The 27,374-nt window shown below is 47.7% G+C and overlaps 1 protein-coding gene across 1 annotated transcript; it reads left to right on the top strand.

Moving 5' to 3' along the window:
* The first annotated feature begins 8,807 nt into the window (after positions 1-8,807).
* RFLNA (refilin A) lies at positions 8,808-24,884 on the top strand. The gene is made up of 3 exons (XM_036393630.2): positions 8,808-9,176; positions 17,762-17,871; positions 19,526-24,884. The coding sequence occupies exons 1-3, from the start codon at positions 8,808-8,810 to the stop codon at positions 19,857-19,859; spliced, it is 813 nt and encodes a 270-aa protein (XP_036249523.2). The 3' UTR covers positions 19,860-24,884.
* Positions 24,885-27,374: the final 2,490 nt, after the last annotated feature.

Here is a 27,374-nt window from a genome sequence, read left to right as displayed (position 1 = left end):
GGCCTAAAATGGCACTCCCACCGCAAACAGATGTATTTCAGCCTCTGTCTAAGGCAGCATTCATTTCATCATGAAAAGGAAAACACCATAATTTAGGGTCACACGTCTCCTGCCTGTCAGTCAGGTACTGCCAGCTATTTTTACAGCATCCCAGGGTGTTGTGGCAGTCTAGAGAACAAGTGACACACCTTTCCAAAGGCAGTTCAGAACAATATCATCCAGAGAAGCTTTGGGTTTGTCCCTGATTTTTTTTTTCCCTTGAACAGGCTTGAAATAAAATCTCTCTGCATTGCCCATTTTTTCTACTGCACATTGATTTTCTTTGCTTTCCATTGCTTCATGGACTGGCCCTGCACACTGCAAAATCCACAGTGCAGGTTCAGCATTAGAACTTTTTCCATGGGGCTGTGGCATGTGGGTGGAGCAGATGTAGCATGAGAACAAACTCTCTCACACCAGTGGCCAACAGCTGAACAAAACTACACCTACTGTAAGAGAAGCAAAATTTCACTCATTGACTTCAGGAGCTGTCAGTTGCTTCTGTTTTACACTGAGATTGAAACTGGCCATTTCTTTTAACCTAATAAAAAAACAATAATTAAAAACAATCCAGTAAAACTACCAGGCATCTGAAAGACACACAGAGAGCATAGAGAAAACAGTTCCAAGCATCCCTGCCTGGTAGCCAAATATTATATCTGCAATGCAAACAGAACACCTCCATATTTACAGTTTGGTGGGAGTTTTGATCAGCTTTAGGGTTCAGACCACTGCTAATTAAAGTCACCAAAAGTCTTTACATTGACTTTAATGAGCTCTGAGACAAGACTGGAATGTACAGCATTCTATCAAGAATTCAAAGTGGAAAAAACCCAACTCTGGTAAAACTCTTACTTTGGTATGTTTGGAAGTTGAATGCCTGAAGGGACTGTACTGCTCTGGCTGTGCAGTTTCAGCCTGCATGGATAAAAAGCCCTGCTGAGCCCCTCCTGACAGTGCCCGAGTTCCTCACGTGGCAAAGTCTGCTGGCAGGTTCCATTACCATAATTGTGCAACAGTTAATAATACACTGTGGAGAAAGTGGGCAAGAAAACACAAGGGAGCAAAATCCAGGTGATCAATCATCCTTTTCCCTGTCACTGTCTTTACGTGGGTTGTTTTCACCAGGAATATACATCTAGTAATTGCCCAGATTCCTTGTTTTTTCAACATCATTTCTATGGCAAATGCCATTAGTTACTATACTGTGGTGATTTAAAGCTGAGAACGTACTGTGACCTGAATCAAAAGACAGATTAACTTATCTGCTTTAACAAGGAGTTGCTTGAAGTCTTATAGAAAACACTGTACGAACTTACATTTCATAAAGGCAGTAATAGCTTTTCCTGTTACTTTTCTGTGAGAGAAATACAAAAGGAAATGGGAGCTGGGTGCATAATGGGAACTGCATTGCAGAGCTTTAAGTCTGCAGGTCATCAATTCAAGGTAATTTAGCTGATGACTCCAGTGGTCTCAGCCCAGCTGCCAGGGGACAGGTGACCACACTTGGCCTTCCACCAGTGCTGAAACCTTGATGGCAATTCAGTGAATGCAGAGAGCTTTGACTGTCCAGCCTGGCCAAGCCTGAATCCCGTGTTGGGGGGTTTGGCTCAGCCCCATCTGTTGAGCAGCTGGATACAGCACGGGCAGAACTGACGAGAGGGACCCGGGTCAGTCCCTCTGAGCATCACACCGAGGTCAGGTTCTCTCTGCCTCTGATTATGGAAATCAGAAAAGGCTGAGTGAATTCCAGTGATACAGGCTCACCCCTAGGCAGCCCTGGAGGAGGGCTGTCTGTGAGGGATCTGCTAAGAGCCTGCTGATGGGGATAAACAAGTAGGAGACTTTTCAGCAAATGACCTCCAACAACGAATTTACTGAGTTACAGCATCTATGGACCGATATCCTTCAGGAAGGCTCCATTCTCAGCTCCCACTCTTTCACTAGGAGAGATGTTCAGGTTGGTTTTCAGTGGGATATTAGCTTAGACATGGGAACCAAAGACTTTTAACTTGAAAAGTTAGGACAGTGAGTTCTGACTTTCCCCCCCCATTTGTGGACTCTCAGCAGCAGCACAGCTCCTCTACAGTGAATTTAAGCTGACTAGAATTGCTTTTCTTGGTTTTCTTCCACAAGTGACAGGTTGACAGCTACTGCTCTTGGAAGGAGACGGCCTTCCAATCCTCAGGTCACCACATGGTGCCAAATAATTTCTTTCATGTCATACCTGATTTAGAGCAGGAGGAAATAGAGCTAAGAGAACATCTCCCCCATTGTCCATCACGTGTCACTGCGTCATGCCGTTTTCAACGTGCCCCATCCCAACAGGCAATTTGAGAGCTGTTGTTGTCCTTCCAAGCTTTATAAATGTGCTAAATGGGGTGGATAGCTGGAGGAGAAATGTGCCGTTGACTGTTAGACATTACAGGAGGGAATAATGTGTCGTAAATCAAAGAGACACAACACTATCACAACAGGCTAGCCAAGAATACGAACTGTAAGAGTTCTTATAATGACACCTATTTGTTGAGTCAAGAATTTCATCTCTAAGCTGTTCAGTGAGGCTTTACATCTCTGCTCTGGTCCTTTGATTTAAATGATTGCTTACAAGAAAAATCTGAAAAAAAGAGATGTGTTTTATTTTCTAGGGGAGAGTTATTCTCAGTTATCCATGCATCTTCCATTTAAAAAAATTCCAGAAAACGTTAAGCTATGCAACACTTGCTTTTTCGAAGAGCTTTTAATTCTGCCGAGTACCTTTTGGCGTGCTCTTCTTCTTTAATCATGCATGGAACAGAAGCATCCTTCACAATGTGATATTTTTCCGATATTTTCCCTTGCTTGTCACAGGAGTAAGCAGGCTAGAAAAGCAGAAGTAGGAAGCACAGTGTATGTCTAGAAATCAGGGAGAGTAAACAAACCAGCAGAGAGCCACCTTGTTTCCACTCTGAATGGAGGACTACCTGAAGGAAGCACAATAGATGCATACAGACTGTATTCCACCACTTGGTGTTTCTTCTTCTGCTCGCCTTGCATCTTCTCCAGGCTCTCACTGATGGTCAACATCCACAGCAGGGAAGGCAAGAACTATGCAGTCTCCCTCCTTTCTTCCTAGCACAGCACTTGGTCCAAATGAACAGGGCAAGTTCATTTGGACCAAGACTCCAATTGGATCGGAAAGAAATCAGCTGCCCTCCATGTGGGGTGTTAATCCAGCCCTGCATTCCCTTTTTGGCAACAGACTTCACAATACCCTCACACCTTTAAGCACCGTGAGGTGCAAGTACAGTTAATCTCCAAATACTTTACTTGCACCATAAAACAAGGCAGCAGTCTTAGTCCCATTCTGCAGTTGGGCCCAGAGGCATGGTGGACTTGAGCCAAGAGGGGTCTGGAACATCTTGCCACTGCCTCCCAAACAGGCAGCTCATTTGGCCTCTGCTAGCACTGGGCAAAGCCTTAGTCCTTCATTTTTGCTGCCTTATTCCAATCCTGCTGCTGTCCCTCCACAAGCCAGTTTGGTGTGAGAACAGGCCCGTTGGGGCTGCAGAGCATTCCCTAAAAATGGGCAGAAGGGCCATGTAAAAATCAAATCCACATGACTGTAGTTAAAGACAACCAAAGAGAGGGTTGCTCTTCCAAGAAAAACTTTTCCATGTAAAGAATTCTTAATCTCCCCTTTGACTGTCATTGTTGAAATGATGGCTTCACAGGCTTGAAATTTAAGACCCTATCGGCGTCTTTTCTGTTTGCTGTGATTTATGAATGGTTTCGCTGTTGATTATCCTCCAAGATTACAGCACAGCAGCCCTGACAGACAAGCAGAGGAAATTTCACAGGATAACAGGCAGCTCCTTCTCTCGGGCAGTAAGGCAGGGATGTGTGTTTTGATTCAGGTCTGTAACAATATCTGGCTGGACACCACAGGCAATTGAATACTCATCATGTGGCACCCTACTCAAAGGCAAGCAGGGTCAGCAGAAGTCTTGATAATTTTTCTGTGCTCCAGAGCCTTTGCTCATTCTGTAATACAGTGTTCAGTTGGGGTTTTTTGTCTGGATTGTGGCACAAATCTACACACTGCAGTCAAATATGAAAAGGCAACATTCTCATACAACCCTGTGCATGTTCTTCAAAGATCATCCTTCTTTCCTGCAGTCACAAAGTCTACTGCCTTGTCTGGGAGATGGACCGTCTTTGTTCAAGTCCAGGCTATTCAAAGGAAATTTGCTTCCTTTGATTTATTGCCAAGAACAGGCACTCCTGACCCCAGAAAAGGAGATTCTTGTGCTTTTCATTCCCATTTCCTGCCAGACAGTTTGTTCCAAGTCACTGCTAGGAGGGCTGTTTGTCTGGTGAGGGTAGCAGGGCCAGAGCAGGTGCAGCCATCACTTGAGGGGGCTGTGGCCTTCACTGCAGCAGACAGCCAAGACTCGGGAGTCGAGGTTGAAAAAATTCCTGATGTAGGGGCTGCCTAAAAATAAACGAGTAGACCTATCAGGATGTGATTTTATCTCTTGATAAATAGCCTCTGCTTTTCAGGCAGAAAGGTTCCTTTGATTTGAACTCTACCATGCTGCAAAATTAATCATTATTGGCATGTGGTTTCCAGGTCCAGCACTATGGATGTGCTTCCTGCTCTTTGTATCACATCTGGACCTGTGCAGTAAGCAGTGGTTTGCTGCCCTCATGCTTGGAATCATTTTGGGCTGAGGTGAACAACTTGCAGTGTGCCAGGCAAGGGTGGTCTGGATCTGACAGACCTGGGTCCTGCTCTGTGGTCATATTCCCTTCAGTGATGCTGCTGCTTTGGTGCCTTTTAACACTATTGTCAGGAAGCTATGGCAGAGAAGGAAGGCTGCTCTTCCTTGGAGGGAACCAGAGAGCACAGTTACATCCTACCATGGCCCGAGCCATTCTTACTGGGACTGGAGTTACACTGTGGGTGTTCTCAGGGATCGGGTTCAACAGTGAACCAGAATGGACATTCCTAGCATTCTTCCTGTTTTGCCACCCAGCCTGCTTCAGAAAAAGTCCTGATGTAGGTGTTTGTATCCTGTCTCTTTCTTCCCTCACTGTATTTGTCTTTCAAGCCTGGCAGCAGTGGAAGGAAACTTAGCACGTGATGCTGACTCTCTGCCATGTCTGTGGGACGGCAGATTCCTAAAGTACTCAAATCTAGCTAAGAGAGCAGCTAGGAAAACAGAAGGCAGAGAACTCATAAAAGCATGGAGAGGCTTGAATCCCAGTGGATTTGAGGAAGGATACCAGTTTTTATCCAGGAGCAGGGCTGCTCACATCAGGAGGGCTGTCTGGGTTCCTGCCCCCACTGTCCACACAGTCCCACTCTTATGACCTCCCACCTGTTTCAGGACTGGGCCTGGGATTTTGTGTTTTATAAGAAAGAGATCAATGGAGAAAAAAAAAAAAAAGTTGGAGAAGCTTTGAGAAATGTGTGCTTCAAAAAGCCCTCCAATTGTTGTTGTCAGGATTGCACCACTGCCTGAGAGTAAATCTTAACAGATACAGTCCTGCTGGAATATTCCCTAGTTTTCTGCTCCTTGACTCCCTACTACTTACTTGCAGTTTTACACTCACATTCACAGCAAGGCAGGATTTTTCCTTTGGATACAGTGCTGGCAGTGGAGGCCACTCTCCCCGAGGCTGTGCCTTCACACTGCTGCCCTTGTACCACTGTGCTTGCACCTGTTTGTCTCTACTCAGCTGCTTCAGAAAACTCCCGTCCAGACTCTTCCTTCCTCCTTGTCCCACCATGCACACAAGGGCCCAGTTTCCCTTTTCCCAAGCCAAGACACAGGAATGCACCAGTCCCTAGTGATTCCTTCCAGCAAATGAAGAAGTGCAGAACTAAGGAGGGTTTCAGTAAAGCAACACGGCCTCAGGTGAAAAATTTGTTGTTTTTCTCCTTTTCTCATTTGACTGGACACTGTGCAATATTTAAATTCTGTTTCGCCAGGCATAATTCTACCACACCATATATATACACCTGTGTCTGCACACTGAATCCTCACTAAGTTTCCATTCAGGCTGATTTTCACTGGCCAAGAGCAAGATACTGTGACTCCAGGAGGACTCTGACCAAAGTCTGAGTCAACCACCAGGACAGGAGCATTCTTACCACCTGCCTGCCCTATGCTTTGCACAAGAGAGCTCCAACCTGGGTGAGCAACCCACTACTAACTTGAACCAGATTACTAATCATAACCACAACAGCAATAATACCACCACAGCTCACACATGCGCTGCAGAACAACAACCACAATAACAATATCAACATTAGGTGTGTGCACAGATGCCTTGCAGAACCAGCAGCAGTTTTGCCATTCATAAATGAAGTCAGCATCCCTACCAGTGCTGGGGGATGCTCAGCAGTGCTTTGTGTCTTCAGCTGTTTGGAGCTCAGTAACTCCTAAACCAAGCTGAACACGTGTTGTACTGAAATCTACCTTTAGAAACATACATTATTTAGGTCTGGGAAAGGTTGGATTGTAGTTTTCTCAAAACAAGAAACAGAAAAACCAGTCTCCTCTTGACTGCTCCCCAAGTTAAAACAGGGCTTTCTAGGACAAAAGGACAGTGCACTCACCCCTGCCCAGTGTCTCTTTGTCCTGCTCCTTTTTTCTCCGAGGAGGAAAGCAGCTCTGAATACACTCCTTCCCCTTGCACACATGGTCTTGAGCCAGTTCAGGAGAGGGACGGGGGAACTGGGCTGCAGGGGAACTGCTGGGCTGAATGCCTGACTTCACAGTGTTAACTGGCCAGAGAATCCTATTACTTGATAGGTAGCAAGCCAGGGACTAATTTATGGAAATTTTGACCTTCAGTCCCCTTTGACATTTTCAGATCAGCCATAGCCTGTGTGAGACATGAGAGCCCTTACAGTAAGGGGCTCTAAATCTGCCTGTGCAGCTGCTGGAGCCGACGAGCGGGTCAGAGGTAAGAATTCACTGAGGTTCGTGTGTGGGCTGCTCGGTGCCTGTTTGACATTTACAAATCAGTGACATTCCTCTGCACAGCTCAGTGCATACAAATCGCTTCAGTCACTCTGAGGAGGGCCCCTCATTTCAGTCAAAGGTGGATTTGGGCATCCTTAGCTTCCCCTTTTGCCTTTAGTAAGAACACATCATGGGATCTGCTCCCTCAGGAGGATGCATTGGGGGCACTTTTAGGTTCAATCCAACTTACAAGGACTTAGCACCATCTTTGTGGTTTGGGTGTGAAGCCTTTATCACTAAGTACAGTATCAGACCCCTCACATTTTCATTCGTTGCCACAACAAGCATTCTGTTTGTCCATTTTGTAGCACAAACAGACACAATCTCATTTCACTCAGTGCTGGGCCAATACCTCAGACCAAGAGAAGGCCAGTTGGATTTCAACAGCTCCCATGGAAACCCATTTGCCACGAATAAAGCTACACTGAGCTGAGCCATATGAGTGGGCTTGCCCCAGATTTCTCACAGTCTAGACTCTATGTAGAGAGAAAACATGATGAGAAAAACACAGCCAGGGCTGTGGACAAGGTAACATTAGCCTCAACCGGTTATTGTGCAACAAATGACCATATTGGCTTCAGCCAGCCTGACCTGTTTAACCACTGCTGCTTCTCTGAACCCTGAGGGTTAAGGTGGACTCTTCATTCCCCTCTGTGCTGGCACATGCTGCTCCTCCTGGCTAGAGGCTCTGCTGTGATTTGGGATGTCCTTTCATGGAGTTTACGTTGGTCTTGACCACAATGGCTGGGATAAGAAGGCCAATTCCTTGCTTGTGGACCAGAAGCTGCAGAGCCAAAGAAAGAGGTGTGAGGGAGGCAGGAGGTGTGAGGGCTGCCATGAGGGGATATGGCGAGTTATTGCACCTTGGTAGCCAAGACTGCCGTGGTGACCTGCTGCCTTGGTGAAGCTGCCTTTCGGCACCTCGAAGCGAAGAGGTGCCATGGTTCTCAAGAGGAAAGTCTCTTCCCTCATGCCCACAAGCCACGACACTGAGGGGAAAGGCTACTTTGGGGGTGTGGGGGTGAAAAAAGGATGATGAAAAGGGTCAGAACTGAGAGGAAAATCAGCTCTGAGTGCGGGAAAACTTGGGACAGCAGTGAGGGAATGAGTGGAGAGAAGCTGTGCCCCTGTGCTGGCGTGTTGTATGTGGCGAGGCCTCTTTCCTAGCCTTGGAGAGTGCCGAGATCGAAGAGGGACAAAACGGAGGGGAAAATGGAACATAACTGAGGGAAAACTCGGACAGCAGTAAGGGAATTACCAGAGGGCAGCCACAGCCCACGAGGAGGTGCGTGGGGACATCCCTCTCCCGCCGGCCGTGCGCGGGGGCTGCCCCGTCCCCTCAGGAGGGAGAGGGCGGGCGGGCGGCGCCGAACGCGCTCCGTGCCTGGGAAGCGCCCGAGAACGCGCGGCCGGGACAGAGCTGGGGGGCCGGGGGAAGGGGAGGGCGCTGCCCGGCTCCCTCCCACCCTCTCCGGATAAATGAGCCGCCGGGAGGCGGCGGGCGGCGCAGGCTGTGGACGAGCGCGGCGCATCCCTGTCCCGTCCCCATCCCGTCCCCCGCCGCGCCCAGCGCTCCCTGCCGGCGGGGCCGCCCCGGGCGCTGCCGCGCGTACTCGGCCGCGTCCCCGCGGGGCTGGGCGGGGGGATCGGGCTTCGCTTCCCTCCCCTGGGAACGCCTGAGGGCGGGGGCGGCGGGGCGGGCAGGGCCAGGGCCGGTGGAGGGGAGGCGGCCGGGACACCCCGGTCTGGCTGATGCTGGCGCTGCCCCGCGCAGCACCGGGCTCCGGCAGGCTGGTAGCGGCGGTCGGGACGCAGGAGGGGCCCCCCGGGCTCCCTTCCCCTTCCCTCCCTCCGCGGCGGGCGGCGCTGGAGGATTTTCTCCCGCCGCGGCCCCCTCGCTGTCCCCCAGACATGGTAGGTCACCTCCAGCTGCAAGGGATGGACGAGAGCCTGAAGGAGAAGAGCCGGGAAGGCTTGCTGGACAGTCCGGACTCGGGGCTGCCCCCCAGCCCCAGCCCCCCCTTCTACTCCCTGTCGCCCGGTGAGGGCCGAGCAGGGGGCAGCGGCGGTGCGGACCCCCCAGCCCCGGGCCACCGGCGAGAAGCCAAGGACGGCAAAGTGGTAAGAGCCAAACCCGGGCACCGGGCTCTGTCCCCTCCGGGCCCCGCGGGGGAAAGGCAGGAGGGCGCCTGTGACCACTGCCCGGGCTCCTCTGGGCTGAGTTCCCCCCGCAGTGCCCCTCGCCCGCCGAGGGCACTCCGGGCTGCCCGTGGCGGCTGCGGTCCGGTATTGGCAGCGGCGCTGCTGTGCCAGGCAGCGCTTGGCCCGGTGCCGGGCAGGGGTTTTGCATACACTCACAGAGTGTTGGCAGCTTGGCTGGGTGAACTCTAATAACGGTGGGGGAGTGAAACCCCCGAGTCTGAACCAAGCTCCCCTGCCCACCTTCGGAAGAGAAAAGCGTCGTTTTTTCTCAGTGACACTGCTCTGCCTGGTAGGTACAGGTTGGAGCTGCATCCATCCGGACCGAAGCAGGGGTGTCTGGCTCCCAGCCATCATTACACCCTGGCATCCCGCATCTGTTTTGTGAGGAGCGTGAAGCCGCGTTTGCTGGAGCCGTGGCTGAAAGAGAGACAAAAGTGCCCTTTAGCTGGGGCAGGGTAGGGACGTGTGTCCGGGGAGATGCTGGGGACAGGGTATGGGAAGGGCTGCGTGCCTCTGCCCTTGCTGGAGCCGGGCTTTGTGGCATGAGCCTGTGTGAGAGGTTTGTCCGCTGGCGGCCGAGCAGAGCGGGGGTAGTGGTTTGTAAGCTCAGACAGCTGGCACAGCGCTGCAGGTCTCGGTCAGCCTGATGGAGTGCCAGTGGAGCACTTGAATGTGGAGTAGGATCTGGGTAGATTTATTATCACTATTATTTTGCTTTATTTGTTTATTTCTATCCCTGAGCTATAAAACCTGTTTTTAAAACACAGCGTTCAGAGCATAAGCAATGGTGGTGGAGGTTTTTAAAGGATGATGAAAGTTCTTCCCCAGGGCTCTTAAAATTTTTTTTAAACATGTATAAAAGATGTTTGTAGGTGTATTCAATGTGGTTAATTGGCTTACAACTGCAGCACAAATCTTTCCATGAGAAAAATGTATCTACCTCTGGTTTAGTGACAATTTAGACTTCTTTCCCATAGAGACATTTTGCAATGACTCCTCACACCCTTGTGCACTTTCTCAAGTTCTAAGGCCTTTTGAGCATATTACTGAAAACTGCCTTTTACTCCTGAACATGCCAAAACCTTCCCCATGAACAATGACTCCTCACAGTGGTGAGGGTGTGAGGGCTTATTATGAAAGTCAAATCTCAAACCTGCTAACGCCGCAGTTCCTAATATGGAGCCTTACCTGCAGATGCCTGGGCGTGTGTGCCATCTCGATGGGAGTGTTTATGTACAAAGTTACCCACACGCCTCTGATTTGGCAGCATCAGGCTTGTTCCTGTGTGTCTGTAAAGTAAAATTGGGGAGGAATGTGAGTGAGGCTGCTGGAGCAAAAAACGGCAGGGGTGAAGGTGTCTGCAAAACTCTGTAATGGGGATATGACAGTCACCATTCCAGTCATATGACAGTTGGCCACCACACCATCCAAGAAAGTTCTTAGATATCGAAGAAGAAAGAACATGAGAAAATTTATTTCAATTCATGGGCTGTTGGGATTAAGAGTTTTAGTGCTTGACTCCTACAGGGAAAAAAGTTATTCCTGTGATCTGTATAAGGTAAAGTTTTTCAGTTGTTTTGATCATTAATGAACATTTTAGACAAGCTTACACTGTAGATGCTTCCAAATTCTGCATCATATTGCAAGGGCTTCTGCTTAGAGTATGGGTTCCATACATTGGGAATGTATGGAATTCTATGCTCTTAGCAGGTACAGAAGTTTGCAGGGATCCAAATGCTGGAACCAGTTGGACTGTGTTATTTGGAGTGGTGCTGGGCTCTGCTCTTAACTCTGTTTGGTTCACTGCAAAATAATGAAGTAAATAGGAATTTTCACTCTATTTGACTGCAGAGAGTTTCACTTCCTCTCATTTCCACTGTGCAAATACTGTACTTGCAGCTCATACTAAAGCAGGAAAAATATGAAGAGTATTGCTTGCTTCATACTTCTAAATTGCAGTGTCTAATTAGCTTTAATTTTGCCATTTTACAAGGGCTTGCAGATCTATGAGCAGTTATGCAACCCATGAATGTGCTTCTGTTTAAGTCTATTCCTCTGCTGTTCATCAGAGCATGCAGAATTGGCAAATCAATAATTGCAGCTATTTGCACACCAAGAAATGCTGGTTTTAATCGCCTGTTATATTAGTGGTTGTTTTGCTTATAAACGTGACAGAGCCAGGAACACAACCTGCACTCTTTGTGTTGGAATACTATAAAACCATACATAACTCAGTCACCAGCAGCCAAGGTTCTACTATGTACAGTTACAATAAATTGCTGTCAGGTGAAGGAAACAACATTCCAGATCTGAGTGAAGTATTTCATACTATTCTTTGCTGCAGAACTATCAAACCACCACTCTGAACTCAGTTGCATTCTTCTGCAGTCAGCTATTTTGCTCCAACTTCACAAATATGTTACAAAATTTTTCTGCTTTAGGACAGCCCTTCTCATGGAGACTAAAAGGAGATTGCATGCCCTTATCGAAGACTTTCTTGTGTGTAAAATCTGTGCTCTCTCTGCTCTGTGTTATTAACTGTGACTCTGAAAAAGTAAACTCTCTGCTCTTTAATAAGCACAACTTTGTTTCAAAGACAATGCACCATTTATTCACATTTAACCAGCCAGTTTGGGAACAGCTTTGGGATCCAAGAAAATATGAAAGGCAATTTAGGGCCAGAGTCATAAATACCACAAGTTCAACACCATTTAGGGACTTTTTTTTTTTTCATTTTACTTGTAGTGCAGGATAAATTGGCTTTTATTTCTTCAAATAAAATCCATGTAGGGAATTTGTCAAGTGTTTTGTGCTTAAGTGCAAATATCCTAAGGAAAATAGAAGGTGACTTTTACCTAGTTCTGCCTTTTAAATCTGAAACATTATTAAATTGATTCTTATGACTTGGGTTACTGAATTCTCTAGACTGTGTCTGTAAAGCTGGGTCAAAAGGAACAGAAATACAACAAAATAAATCCTAATAATATGCACAAAGATGCAGTTGCTGAAAGCGTGGGGAATGAAATGACATCAAAGTACCCAGATCTGCTTAGAGTTTTCCCTGTTGTTCTTGCCCTGGGTTACTGATTTGGGCTAGAAGAACTGCTTTTAGACTGTGCTGAAATAAGTGCTTTGTATCCATCACACAACTCCTAATGGATATCAGGGGACATCAAGCTCACATTCATCTGCAGAACTATCCATTGTGTGTTCTTGAAGCAGCAGATTTTATGTTCCTTCCCAATAGTGAAGGGAGCTTTTGCCACTGCAGTGAGTTCCTTTTACCTTGTAAGGTTTAAATATTTGTGCACTCAACCTGCCTCAGTGAGCAATGACTTCTGTGGGACTATATGCCATTGAATCAGCTGTGGGGATGTAGGGAATTTCTACTTACATTCCGCAGCAAGAATGATTCAGAATCGCTCTTGGGTGGTGGGAGGAGATTCCAGCTTCATCTCAAGTATGGAGAAGGAGACCTTGCCCCTTGGCACAGCCTTCACAGACAACAGTGGGGTCCCAACAACGTGGTCCAAGTCAGCAATTGTGCCAACCCTGTTGGATTAATGGCTCATATTAAAAAAACCCAAAAGAACATCTCTTCCTGACATGCAGCATTTTGAAGACCCCTTGGGTCACAGAGCCAGCATCTCATCCTGCACTGAAAGTGCTTCAGGAATGGGGCAGTATCTGTAGGGGCTGGGTGAGGAACACGGCCATCAAAGGTTTTCCATGTGTAATTTCCATACCTGTCAGCACCTACACTGAAAGCACACGTGAGAGGGAGGCCCAGCACCCCGAGCTGAGGCAGCTTGCAGCCCACACACGAGGCAGGGGACGTGACTCCCGTGGGTCCCAGCAGCTCTGGGGAAGCCCCAGGCTGGCGCGGGGAGCAAGGCACCCATCTGGCAGCACAGCAGGGTTTGCCTCAGGGCTTGCTGGCAGCCTGGCATCCTGACCCACTTCTGAGCCACTCCCACGGGACTGGATCCTGCAGGAATTCCCCCAGCTTCAGCTCCACGCCTGTGTCCTCTCCTGGCAAAGGCTAATCCCACCTGGCTGTTCCCTGGCCCTCAGCCCCACCCAGTTCTGGATATGCACCCGCTCCTCTTCCTCCTTGATGGACAGGGCATGGCTCTGGGCCTCACTTGATTGGCCTCACCTGATGTGACAGATGTCCCTTCTGGGCAGATCAGGGAAGCAGGCATTGGGATCTCATCATCTGCTCTGAAAAGCATGGCTCTGATGAAAGACACCGAGGGTGATGTCTTCTAGCTCTTGAATTTCCATTGTGTCCCTACGTAACCCTGTGGACAATAAGCAAAGTAGCACACATTTCCCACTTGAAATAAAGGAGGGAGATAAGCAGGAAGGATGTAATTCTTTGAAATAATAAACCCCTGCTTTCTACCTGAGCTTTGCATTTTCTGTTATCACCTCCCAATATAATCTCATCCGGCTCTGGTATAAATTACTCGTAATGTGCAATACGTGCAGATATTGGGAAAATAAATGGTCTGTTAAACAAATATTGCTTATCTTCTAGAGCGGAGAATGTAGATGTGTGTCAAATAACTCAGCCAGATCTTTCATTATAGCTGTAAATAACAGCTGAGCAAAGTGACATTTTCATGGACCTGACATGTTACCATAGTGGGAAAATGTGGTGAGAGATTTGCTTATGCCCTAGCTCAGTTAGGAGCTGGGAATTTGGGAAGCTGTATCCTGTTTGTAGTCCTGACACTTGGAAAGCTGTTTCCCCTTACAGTCCCTAGAGATCTAATGCCACATCTTAGTGCCTTCCATATAATGACCATAGCAAAAGGAGTCAGTCAGTTCTGGTTCTTTATGCTCTCTGGGGAAAGGTTTTGGGGGTTTATTTACTTCAAGTCATGTTAATTTCCTTTCCTTTTTCTTGCTTTGCTGCCTGGAATTTGGCAGCTAAAGAACAGGCAATGCTGTCGATGGGCTGTAGATTGAATTCCATTCAGCAACCAATTTTATCTGTGTTTATCTATCTGCTACTTGCAAAAAGCAGAGTTTAGCTGCCCAGGCCGTTACATGCCTGAAAGGCATCAGAGTTAAGGCAGAGGGAAAAATGCAGCCAAACAAGAAAGCTCTTCAACTTTTTAATACTACTGTAACTCTTTGCTGGTTGACACAAATTATGTACTAGAGAAGAAATAAAAATAAAAGCTCATTTACTGCCTAATATTCACCTTGGATCAAGTAGTAAAAATGGGAGTCACTTTTTTGATATCTCCGGTATCTTTCATTTTGTCTTCTCAACCTTCCTTGCCAGACCCCTTCTGTCCTTGAAGATGCCAGGGTTGTGGTGTCTTTTGTGAAGCTTCATCTGGTAAGTGCTGGCACAGCTCCAGTTAGTGGGGACAGATGGACCAGGTCCCCACTGCAGGTGTTCCAGCACAGCAACCCATGGATAGACAGACCTCGACTATGGATCACTCATGGACAGCCTGGTCTGAAGTGATGTGGACTTCTCCTCTTCACCATCAGTGACCCCCAGGAGTGTGCAGCAAGCTCTGCTGCCTGCCAGTCTATCCATAGTGCAGGATAATACAGAAACCTACCTTATTTGTGGAGCGTCTGGAGATCACCAAGTGATTCCTAGAAACGAGCCAGGGGTCCTGATTTTCTCAGGGAGCTCAGCAGTCCAGTGCTCCTCCTCTTTCAACCATTCCTGTGCAGAAGGAAAAAGAATTGAGTCAGTATTTTTTTGACAGGCAGAACATTTTTGGTTTTTTTCCTTAAAGCAGATTGGAAGGAGTCGGTGTCAAACTCTTGCCAAAAAGCCAGCTTTTGACATGTGCCAAGCATATAACATTTCAGCCCCAAAGACAAATCTTTTGGAAAGCTCATATCCCCTGTTCCTTGCTTCCCAGCTCCAGGTGACTTGCAGGAGCCGACATTTCAGAAGATCACTGGAGGGAAAACAAAATGTCACCTGAGGTGCCTTTCGGTGGCTGCTGTGTGAAACCTGTGGTTGCTGTTTAGTGACCCCTTCAAGCTGTGCAAGCAAATCAGTTGCTGTTTGGTGAGCAGCCTGCAGGATCTTAGAGATCTCTATTTTTAGGCCATGATTTGTAAGTTATTTACATCTTCCATGTGCAGACTTCCAGGTTACTTCAAAGTTTCTGACCTGCAGCAGCCCACAGAAGAGAGATCTGAGTCTGTAATGGTCTTGACAGGCAGCAGAAATCCTGGCCTTGGCCTGCCAGTGTTCTCAGTTGTTCAGCTTTCTAAACTAAGCCAAGCCTGCAGGTCTGCTCATCCACAGCCTATGAAATGCCTTTTGCCACCCTTCCCTGCCCAGAGCAAGGTTAACTGTAACCCCCAATGGAAACAGTCTCATCACACCCCATCCAGCACTAACCTGGAGAACGCTTAATCCTGCTCTCACCAAGTTCAGCAGCAGATTTTTGACTCTGATTGATGTCAGTCGTGCATCCAGCACCTCTGTTTCTCCGTGCACACTGGTGGTGTTTCTGCAGCGTGTTCTTGTTTCCTGTTCCCTGCTGTGGGACTTGTGCTCTGCACAGACGGCGATTGCCGCCGTGCCCACGCTCTGACCGAGCAGCACCCCCGGCGCTCAGCGGGCTGGGAGGGCTTTTCCCATGCACACACTGGGGGCCAGATGCCCCAGCAATGTTCCTGCTAAGCCACAGGAAAGACTTCATAACATCTCCTGCATCCTGGGGATGTTCGGAGCACACTTAGTGTCAGCATTTGTTAGCAAGAAGTGTGAAGGCTTGTTTGCCTGGAAGCACTTCTTTGAAACTGCTTCTTTAAAGGAGGGACGTGTATCCCCAGCCTTGTTTCCTTCACCAGTTCAAGCAATCTGCATCCCTGTACAGGTGAACCCCCAAAGGGCAGCCTGCCTGCTGTTCACAAAGCTCATGAGCATGTGCAAATGGTGTTTGACGCCTGCACCCAAAGGAACCTCTTCTTATGTACAGAATGTCTTTAGAAGAGCTCTGGCCTTGTGCAGACTGTTACAAGCTGGACATCTGCACCCTTGTGAACTGAGGCTTGTCTGATGTAAACAATTCACATTTCAGAAGCAAAGAGCTTTATTTATGACCAGAAAGGCTGCCCTTGCCCTCCCCTGTCAAGAGTGTTGAAAGCAATTCAGGAATGAACTTTGCCTTTTGGCCAGTGTTTGCTAGGGAGGGTGAACATATATATTTTTTTTTTCTTTTTTTCCCCCTATAACTATGCAGATACTGTTCTGTTTTGACAATGGAACAGTATTCAATCAAAAAGAGGGGTTGGCCATTTTACTTAATAGTATAACTTTACACAGTTGTAAAGTCCAGGGAAATTGCAGTATGAAAAGAAGAAACAGCTTTGTGGCTTTGGGACACAGAATTAAATGGCTTGGCAAATTCAGATGGAGCAGTGACATTTTTTGCCTTAGCCTGAGGCAGAAGGCCCAAACCAGTAGAGGAAAGCAGACCTCAGCTAGCCATCTACAGACAGCACAGAGGCTGCCAGCCATCTCCTTTAAAGAGATCCTGTGTCCCTGTGCGTCATAAATATCTGCTGACAGAAAAGTTGTGGCAGAGACTGAAACCTGCAGTGACATTTTTCCAGGAGGGCAGGATTAGGCTGAATTAGCTGCTGGGTTTGGTCCAGGCTCCAGACACAGGATCCCCATATGTGGGAACTGGTGTTTAAGAGCACTCCAGTATAAAATCTAGTGGGATTAGTCATTTCTGTGGTGGGCAGAGGAGCCTAGGCTGGTCTGTGACAATTTGTCAGAGTAAGTTCACAGTGCAGTTAGTCTTAAAAATCCAGTTTTTGGTGTCATGAATTGGAGCCTCTCCATTCGTTATAAAGTGCTGGCTTGCAACTGGCTTCCTGCATTGCAGAGGCCACAAGGTGCCCCAGTGTCTCACCCCACCCTCAGTTTTATGGTTAACAAGAATGTCCTTTGGAGCACAAGAGCCATTTTTGGCACGGAGACTTCGGGAACAGCAAATCTATCACTTCCTCTGCTGGATTGTTTCAAGGGAAACATGATTTTATGTACATATTTGTATGTATATCTATAAAAATACATATACATGTCTCACTTCAGTAAACCTACATCCTTCAAGTCAGCAGCCTTAGGCCCTATCGCTGTCTTAGGTCAGACATGGAGCACTTCTCCATTTTGAGTTTTTTAAGACTTGTTAATTCCTATCAGTAAAGGCAACATCAGGGCTAAAGAAAACTTGAAAACAATTGCAATTCCTATGAGGAACAAGAAAGGAAGAAGGAAAGGCAAGGTTAAATTGCAACAAACAGATACTGCAGCAAGAAGTGACAGAGATGTGGGCACAGTCACGTACCTGGGAGGTGTGCTGGGGCAGAGGGAGGTGTTGGTTGGTGAGGACAGTCCAGGTGTTCTGTTAGGCTGCTCAACTGCCAGCCACAGCACGTTATGAACTGTGCCAGCCCCACCTGTCGTGTTCCAACACTTGCTGTGCTCTCCTTCCCTGCAGATGCCTTACCTGCTCCTGAACCCGTCCATGCCAGAGATAAGGCCTCGAATGTACCCGGTGTTTTTTGGAGAAAGCATTGAGGTCAACCCTGAGCCTGTGCAGGAAATCAGGTACAGATGGGATTGGGTGGGTAGATGGGGATTTCTATCTTTTTGCTGGTGCTTCTGCCAAAAATTAAAATGTATTTACAAATGGGAGTCATGTTTTTTTTGATGGAAAGGGAAGGACAGGTGGGAGGGTAATTCCTGAATTAAAGCCACGGACAGCAGCACAAGCAGAGAGGAGGAGGCAAGATCTGGAGGGAGGTTTTAACAGAAGGCAGCTTTCCTTCCAAGGCCAGCTAAAATCCAAGGCTGTGAGAGAAAACCATTACCATCTGTGGGCTTGATGGCCTCCACTAAGTAATCTGATGGTCTTCGTACTGTTCCCAGATGACTTGTATCTTCAGAAGAAGCAACTCCCTTCTAATTGTCACCTGTTTTTGTTCGCTCTTGCCACAGAGAAACCAGCATTAGGCAGCCCTCAGAGACTGAATGAGCTCCTCTGTGTGAGGAGATGGCCCCTCAAGCCACTTATGGAGATGTTCTGCCCTCCTGTGGGGCTGGTGCTGTGGCCAATGGATAAATGTTGGTCTTCATTTGCTCTTTTGCTGATGTGGAATCCTGCAAACAGCGGGAGCACTTACACACAGCTTGGGTCAGGGACAGTGGAAGGACTGTAAACCCCCTCAACCTATGCAAAAGTCTCTCTGGAAATGTACCCCAGTAAATCTCTGCTGGCTGAGGAACTGCCAGCGGGCATGTTTTAATGGTGATTACATCGGAGTCTTTTTTTATGTGTGCTGAATGACTTGCTTACACCCTAGCTGTGCAAAATACATTACAGCAGCTCAGATTACACGCGGTGCACAATCAGTCAGCCCCCCTCTGGGTGGAGGTAATGACAAGCACACACCCAGCTTTTAATCTTTTTTACGTGGAACTGCAAATTCCTTGGCTGCTGATTGCTGGAGGAGCATTTGGGGAGCAGGGAAAATCAGTGGAAGTCCTGTTCCCCATGGCTAGGGATTCCAGAAAAAGCCCTTTTTCTGGCCTGGTGTCTGCACATCCTTTCTGGATGGCTGCAGAAAAAAGGCAGGGCCATGGCATCCTACCTTGTGTGGTTCTTCATCTGTTGGCATTTCAGGTGGCCAGTTCCTTTGAGACCAGTGGCTTGGGCAGCCATAGCCCACAATATCCCTTTAGTTTACCTGCTCTTTTAGAATTACTTGGATTTTTTGTAAGCTCCAACAAGCATACTCACCCCTCATCTCCCAGCACTTAGATTTTAGCTGGTTTGGGCATTTTTGTGCAATGATGAAAGAAAAGACAAACAGCCTTGACAGCTCAACAGGTCCATTATAGGTGTTTGTCTGCCTCCAGCATAGCTCTTAGGGCTGAGCTGAGGTCCCAGTGGGACCTATGGAGAAAACCAGAGGAAGAAGAGTTGTTGCTTGTGCCCTCTGCAGCAAGGTGTTTTCTGCCCTGGTTCTGCTACATTGCAGAAATGCTGAGATGGATTCACAGCAAGGTGGGGTTCCAACAAGATTCCCCAGCAGGACAGAGAGTCCTCTTGGCTTTGGGTTGCAGAGTTGGCACCTCCCCAGTGTCTGTGCAGTAGGAGGTGGTAAATGCTGCCAGCTTCGAAGGGTTAGAGAAGAGTCCTGCCTGTCTTGCCTCCTTTGCTGCCTGGGCTGTGCTCCTGATCCCTTGCTGTCCTCTGCAGGTGCAATTCCGAGGTGAAGTACGACTCGGAGAAGCACTATCGGGATGACATCTTCTACGGCCCCATCCCCACGGTCACCACCTACAGCGAGACCATCATCGCCGCTCCCAACTGCACCTGGCGGAACTACAAGTCCCAGCTGATCTTCGAGCCCCGCCAGAAGCCGGTGAGGTTTCAGAGCACGACCATCATTTTCCCTAAGCGTGCCAAGAACATTTACCGGACCACCCTCAACTACAGCTTGGGCTGTGCCAAGCGCTGGTTTGCTTCCAGCGTGCAGCTGGAACTCTGCGAGGAAACCAGCCCGTGCGTCATGTACAGCGAGACCCTCTGATCCGCCCTGCTGCTGGCACCCGCGCAACCCCCGCCGGGCCACGGCCTGCACGGGGCTCTGGCTGGGCCTCGCTCGGTGGCAACTGAATATTCATGGCTGGAGAGCAGCTCTCGAGGCTTGCAGGGCACAGGATGGTTTTGATCAGTGAGAGGCTGGCTTGTATTTTGCGACGTTCCTGACATTCATGATCTGGATTGTATTTTTGGGTTGTTTGTTTTTGTTTTTTTTTTTCTCCGAGCGTATCTATTTTTGGCTTGTGTTTAGATGAAGTCAAGATGACAAAGGACCCTGTTACCCATTGCAGAATGATGCCTTATGAGCTCTGTAGGTCTTGTCTAGCACATAGGTGAGAGTCATTGTAAGCTTCAGAGCTATTTTGGTCTCTGCAAAGGGAAGACCAACTGCAGAGTCAGCGTCTGTTCGGCCCAGCACACACCAGGCCAGATCTCTTTGAGAGCTGAAATGCAGAGGAGGTGGTTATTTGTACCAGTACATCACAGCTTGCTCCAACAGCTCCTCTCAGTGAGAGCTGCCCTATTACAGCACTGCAGTCACCTCACTTCCTGAGAGGAGTGGAGACTGTCACCTCGAGAAAAAGAGGATTTAAACAGGTCCCCCAGCTCTTGCTGGCAGCTGGATGTTTGTATACCATAGCAAAGCACAGCACAACCAGGAGATGGGAGGAAGGCCTGCTGTGATGCACAGACACATCTTTTGTGAGCCCAGCCAGGAGCAAGCAGGGAGACTGAGGGAAATGAACAGCTGAAGGGCTAGTTTCTAAAAGTCACTGAGAGATTTAGGAGCCCAGCGCCCTTCTAACAAAAGTATTGTCATACCAAGTGTGCCATGCTGTTCACTGCCTCCAACACCTAATTTAAGGGATCTGTATGCACTTGCAGACCTTCTGAGTTTCAGGGTGTGGCTGTATTGCAGAGAGGAGTGTAGAGCAGAAAGGTGCTCCCTGGTTTCTTTGAAGCCAGGGCAGAGTTAACTCACCCTCTCAATAGTTTCCATATTTGTGGCATGGGCAGCTTTTCTGCCTGTAGAGGAGCAGCCAGACTTTCTCAGTGTAGAGCTTGAAAGATTGAAGAGCCCAAATCCATCTGGGTTTCCCTAACTCAGCCAGGCTGTAGCACTAAAAACAGCAACTTCACAAACAGCTGAACTGTCTCTGCAACAGGACCAAGAAACAGTGAGCAGGAGTCAGTGCAACCATCCTAAGGTAAAACATTCCCCACTCATGAATCCCATCTCCTGGTATATCTTCACTTTGGTCTCTTGCTGAAAATCTGCAAGAGCCTCGATTCCCACAAACATGTAACTTTTGAAAATAGCATGGAATTGTCTCCAAAAATCTTACCAAGAATTTTTGCATGCTGCTCAGGCTTAGAAATAACCACACAGCTCCGGAAATTAATTTCCAGCTTTCTCTCTGCTAAACTTTCCATTTTGTTCCTGACTTGCTGTGAGTCTGATGGAGTTATTTCAGAACACAGCTGAGCAGCCAAGTCAGAAAGCCTATTAACAATGTCAACAAGATGTAGCTGATTGCCCAGAACAGTTGACGCACAAACCCGCTGAGATTTAAAAAAAAAAAGGTCTGAGAAACTTGAAAAAATAATAAAATTAGTGACTTATAAAGATACTTTTTCCATCAGTTTCAAAAAGCAGTTGGTAAATGTGACCAGAACTGTGACCTTTATGAAAGGTTTATGAAACAGAGTTCTCTTGTTTAAAATGTAGCACAGTTTTTCCACCAGAGGTAAATATAAAGTCTTTAAATACAAACTTCAATCCTGACAGCTGGAGCATCGTCAGTGCTGAAAGGTGTGTGTTATGGCAGTGCTGAACTCTCCCTGTCCACTGGGAGTTAGGACTTGGTAGGAAGAACCCCTCAAAGGATTTCCAAGGCTTCCACCTACTGTTGAATTCTTTACAGCAGCACAAACAAGGACTATATTTGTAAGTGGTCAGATTCTGCTGTCACTGTCTGTCAGCATCAAAGCCTGGAAAAGCAGCATCTGCCTCCAAAGGGATTATTATGCCTGAAGCAACCCTTCTCCCCAGGGCTCCAGCAAACAGAAGAGCTGGCTTGGGCAGCAGGGAGTTGGTGCCTGGATGAACATGGCCCCAGTGCAGTGAGGTTGGTGATGCACTTACTTGCTGGTTCATCTTCAGGTCCGTCCTGTTGGCCACGTGCTGCTGCTGTGCCTTGGGAGCAGGGGAGATACCCCTCTGCCTTCCTGGGGACACATGGAGGGCTCAGTGCCTGCATCCCCAAGAGTCTGTGCCAAGGGGCAGGGTCCCAGGCTGACAGCAGTGCAGTCCACAGGAAAGGCCATACTCACACCCAGGAGATCCCTGCACGATGACAGAGGGCACTGATGGAGACAGGCTGACCTCAGAGCCGAGGGGATGCCAGACTCTCCCTATTCTCACCACACATCAGGCTTTGCTGCTTTGAACAGCTGGATTATTCCCCTGCTTCAAGCACAGAGCTGCTGTGCTTGAACATGCTGGTCTTTGAGCAGGACAGTTTTTCCCCAGAAAAGTCCCTTTCATCACGACTCGCTGCAGGTTTCTGCCCGCTCTGCCACTGGTAGTTCTGTTTCCCAAATATCAGCTGCAACAGTAAAAGAGAATTCAAGGCAAGCCAAAAAAGCCCAGTGTGCAAATACAAATCCAGCAGAGAGACTGAACCTCAACCTGGACATTCATCACACAGGGAGAGGGGCTGCTGAGGCAAAGTCTCAGGTGATGTGACCCCAGGAGGGTGCAGTGGAGGGCTGCATCCTTGGCACTGGAGGGTCCCACACACCCAGCCCAGGCCTCTTTGAAGCTTCATGCTTTGTTTTCTCTGCAAATACACCAGAAGTGACCTAACATGCTCCTGCTCCTTTGAGTTTAAGCAGCTTTTCTGGTTTTGCCATGTTAGGGGAAAAAAAAAAAAGATAGAAAGCAGCTTGGGTTCCTAGGCTGCTGAACACACTTTGAGCTGTGTAGCCATGGTGGCTATGGTGGGACTATCACCCTGGACCACATCCAAACTGGGACATTGCCAAGTGCCTGAGATCTGGAGAAATTTCTGAAAAATCCCTTCTTATATGGTATCTGCCATGGGCCCATCACAAGCTGATTTTCTTCTCAGCAAAAGCTGGTGTTGGAAAGGGACTTGGTTTTTCCTGAGGTCAAGGAAACCACAGAGGGTCAAGTCTTCACCCTTGCCTGGGCTCACATCCCAGCCTGCCTGCCCACTCTGTCCCTGCTGCTCCCATCCCTGTGGCTGGGTTAGGCAGTGCTAGAAAAGCCAAAGTTCATCTTACTCATGACTGGGAAAAGGGATGACTTTTTTTGTTTTGCTTAAACACCAGAAACTGAATTGTGTTTTTGTGTTGCTAATGAAGAATCACTCTGGGCAGCCAAGAAGTGCCTTGTGCCATACCTGTAGTGTGTTTGTACCTCTCAAAGGAACAATTAGTCCCACTAGGGAGGTGCTTTTCTTTTAAATGGAGTGTTGCTAATGTCAGCCAACAGATGTTTGTTCCTGTATATTTTCTCAAAGATACAAATGATAAATTTAGACCATGGAAATGTGAGTTTCCTTGAATAGCTGGGACTGTGGCTACACTATTTCTCCCCAGGATCCTGATGTGCATGTTGCCCACAGCTCTGCAAGCCTGATGGGTAAAGTCAGACACTGCCTTTATCTTTTTTGATGAGGGGAGGATTGGTTTTTTTCAATATGGAAAGTCCCTATCTCAAAGGTGGGGGGTCTCTCCCATTCATCCCTATGATTCTTTTGCCCTGGAATACAACAGAGTGTGCTCATGTCTGGCCTGTCTGCATTGCTGTCATTGCATTTGGGGCCAAAAAGATGAAACCCTGACCAAATATTAAACTTTTAGAAGCTGTGGAATATGTTGCACAAACTGCAGAGAACAACTTTGACCAAAAGTTTACTGCTTGTCTTTATTGTTTGCCTTTTTCTTTTTTTTTTTTGTCCTTCCTAAGCCAGCTCTACTTTCATCAATGTGAAATACAGACAGATCTGCACCCTGGGTGCACACTTTCTGGGACTGTTGAAATGGTGTTTGGGTGTTGATAGCAGTGTTTGAGTGAGCTGCTGGTCAGAGAAGTGAATGCTATTTACTATTTATGTTGAGTGTGTCTTAAAAAAAATGGGAAAGGTCACCAGAGGGCTAATGAGCAAAAAAGACTTTGTAGAGCAAACTGAAGACTAAAGACTGTGTGAGTCTGACATAGAGGTGAATGGTTCTGTGTGTGAACACTGTGATCTAGGATATTTAGCCATTGTGGTTTTAACCTGCCTCTTTTCCTGTAGGAAGAGGCATCTTTGCCTTCTTTAGAGCTGAAACAAAATCAGATCCATCCTCTGCCACAGTCACTCGCTCCTGCTGAAGCCTGTGAGCATCAGCATTCCCCAGGCTCACGAGGTGTTTCTGTGTGCATCAATCAAACAGGCACAGAGCTGTGCCTCTGTGAGATGGGGGAATGCTTTAGAGGGGACGATGGATCTTCTTGTAGGATATTCAGATTTTTATTGCCAGATAAAGTCTGCTCCCTGAGGATCACCTGATCACTCACAAATTGATCTGTTCTAAACATCTCCCCTAAAGCTCTATAACCAGTGGATTTTATAAGTCTTGGGAGGCACTAATTCTTTTTCAGATACTGTAATGGCCATCAGAATGAGCAAAATATCCTATCATGTGAATTGTGACCTGAGGATGGGATTGAAAGGTGTCTGAAGGTTAGAGAAGGAAGAAGAGAACTTATAAGTGGTGGAAATGCATAAGGATGTGTCATATTTTTATTTTTGTAAGTCTGATTCTCTAAGTGCTTGTAAAGTACTTTACTGTTGTATATGTGGTGATGCAGTAGCTCACAATATCCTTTTATTTTTGTATATTCCTTCCTCCACCATAATCCCTTTCTGTTCGACTCATAGAGAGTAATTTAAGAAGACAAAATTTATATGTCATAATAAAATGCTCAAACCCTCTTGCTGATGTGTGCAGAGTTTCCTTCCTCTTCCATATCCCTTGGTGCCTAATGCCCTTTTTCTGTTTCTGGTGTGTCCAGAAATGCCTTTCTGTGGATTTCAGCCCAGCTCCCGTGGATGGGTGGCTGTGGCATAGTCAGTGCTGTGATGTGCAAACCGTGCTCTGTGTGCCCAAGGGAAGCTGAAAAGCTGAGGAGGAACTCTCAGAGGCAGTTTTACCTTTCAGGATTTCCCTGGTTGTCAGTTTTACCATTTCTTTGCTCTAAATTTCCCTCTCCAGCTTCATCTTGTACCCAGCTATGAAACCTTGGTGTTGGATCTAGACAATTCCTCTCCCAGCTTTTCCATGGCCTTCAAGGGCAGGGAGAACCCACACAGTGCTTATTTCATATCCAGGTGTCCACATTCCAGTGCACTACTGGGATCCCTCCTATGTCCTGGCTTCCCAAATCCCAGTGGTGGATGAGCTGCCCTGGGGCTGAAACCCCTCCTGGCCATGAAGTGCATTTTAAAGCCATGGCTGTAAATGCCTCAAGCTCACCAGCCAGCCCTTAGTAGAACACTCCTTTGTCTTCCAAGACCCAAGATGTCTGCAGGGAGAATCTGACACTAATCCTTATGGAAAAATCATTGGATTTATAGGGATGAAGTCAATAGGCTTGGATGAAAAGGGCTGTAAAACTCTAAGGAATGGAAAGGAGAAGCAAAGCCATGTTATGCAAGAATTTGCTTCAGCTGCAGCGTAAGTGCCCATGTCCTCATCCCAAGCCTTTGACAGAAATTATGGCTGAACTGCTCCTAGGATGAAGGATGGGAGACAAGCTCATGGCTAAGAACCTGAGGAAACACAACAACTTGGAGAAGGCAGGGGTTGTGCAGGCCGGGTGAGCTCACTGGCTGACACCCAAATGCCAGATGAAGGACATGTGCATCCACTCCTGCTATTTAAATAAAACCATAAAATGTGAGTGCTGTCCAATGAAGATTCCTGAGGTGGCAGCTAAATCCTCAGCAGCAAAAGCAGTATTAGATGCAGGATATGTGTTTTGGCAAGTGTGCTCAGATGAGCTAACCCCTAAGCTAGTGGCTTTTACTGTGCTAGTTGGATGTTGTAAATTTAAGCAGATGATGCTTGGTATTAGTTTTGCTCCTGGGATATTTCAGAGAGTAATTGCACATATCTCTGAGGGATTACAAGGTGCTGAAGTTATAATGGATGGACTTTGAATTTAAACTAGATGCCTTTAGGAACAGAAGGAAAGGTTTAGGCTGGTTTTACAGACAGCAAGAATGCTGAATATGAAATGCCAAAAGCCTCACCTAAAAGAATTTGCTGATTATGGGCAACTACAAATTAAATAATAATAAAACTCCACATGGCTGGGATCCCTATTCCACTCAACAAAGCAGAGCTGTAAGGAAACAAGAGATGCCTTCATCAAATTTCATTCCACAGCTATTTACAGTTAACAAACAATGGAAAGATTTGCTCGAGAAAGACCCTTACCTGATCCTGGAGCAGTAATAACGTCCCCCTGCTACCAAACCATCAGTCCAAATACCATGTGCAAGATCTTAGGCTGGGTCTTTGCTCTCCATCAGCAGATGGCAATGTCGCAGCCTGGACCTGCAGGAGTGGCTTTGGAAGTTCTAGGCAATGCCAAGCAGCTGGAGGTTATATTGTCCTCAAAAACGTCAGGAATCTCTTGCAATGTGAAGGAGTCACCAGAAGCACACCTGGAGTGATGGCCACCTATAGGAACTGTCTCCTCTGGCACAGGACACTGAACTGTCACTTAATCCAGCTCTGTGGGGAGTCTGGAATGGAAGACTGTCACAGCAGACACATCTCTGTCCCCTGAGCTGACCCTGTGGCTTCACAGCTCTTTCTCCCAGAAACCATTCCAGGATGACTGAATCCACCTGGGATGCTTCAGATGCAGCTCTGCAACCTCCTGGTGTCCTGTGTGGCAGGTTCAGTGCCCCAGGGGCACCTTGGCCTCAGCAGATGAGCCCCCAGGGTGGCTGCATGGGGCCTCTGGATGCTTGGCATGGTGGCAGGACGGTGACTTCCAAGGCTGGCACTGCCAGCTGCCCTCAGCAGTGTCTGCCCAGCCATGGGACGTGGATCCAGTTCTGGTTTCCATCCCTTTGCCTGCAGGAGCAATTCCCACTGCAGATGCAGCCCCTGCAAATCCTCCACAGCCTGGCAGGAACGTGGCTTGGCCACCACACTGCCCAGCCCCAGCTCTGTTTCTAAATCCCCTGGTGTGGTGACACTGCAGAGGAGCAAGGACCTGCCCCAGGGCCCTGCATCTTCTGCCAAAGCACTGAGTCTCCTTCTCCTGGCAGCAAGCCCAGCCACAGCAGGGAAATTAATGCAGGAATGGCTTGTTCTCAAGTAGGATAAAGGGTCCTGGAATTGCTTTTTTGGGGTGTAAGGAGGGAGTTTTATGGGCTCTATTTTCTGCTTCTAATAATGATATTTGATC

This window comes from Molothrus ater, chromosome 18 (genome assembly GCF_012460135.2).
Source record: "Molothrus ater isolate BHLD 08-10-18 breed brown headed cowbird chromosome 18, BPBGC_Mater_1.1, whole genome shotgun sequence".
Lineage (NCBI taxonomy): Eukaryota > Metazoa > Chordata > Aves > Passeriformes > Icteridae > Molothrus > Molothrus ater.
Note: the sequence above shows the minus strand (reverse complement) of the source record. Positions and strands in the feature narration are given on the sequence as shown.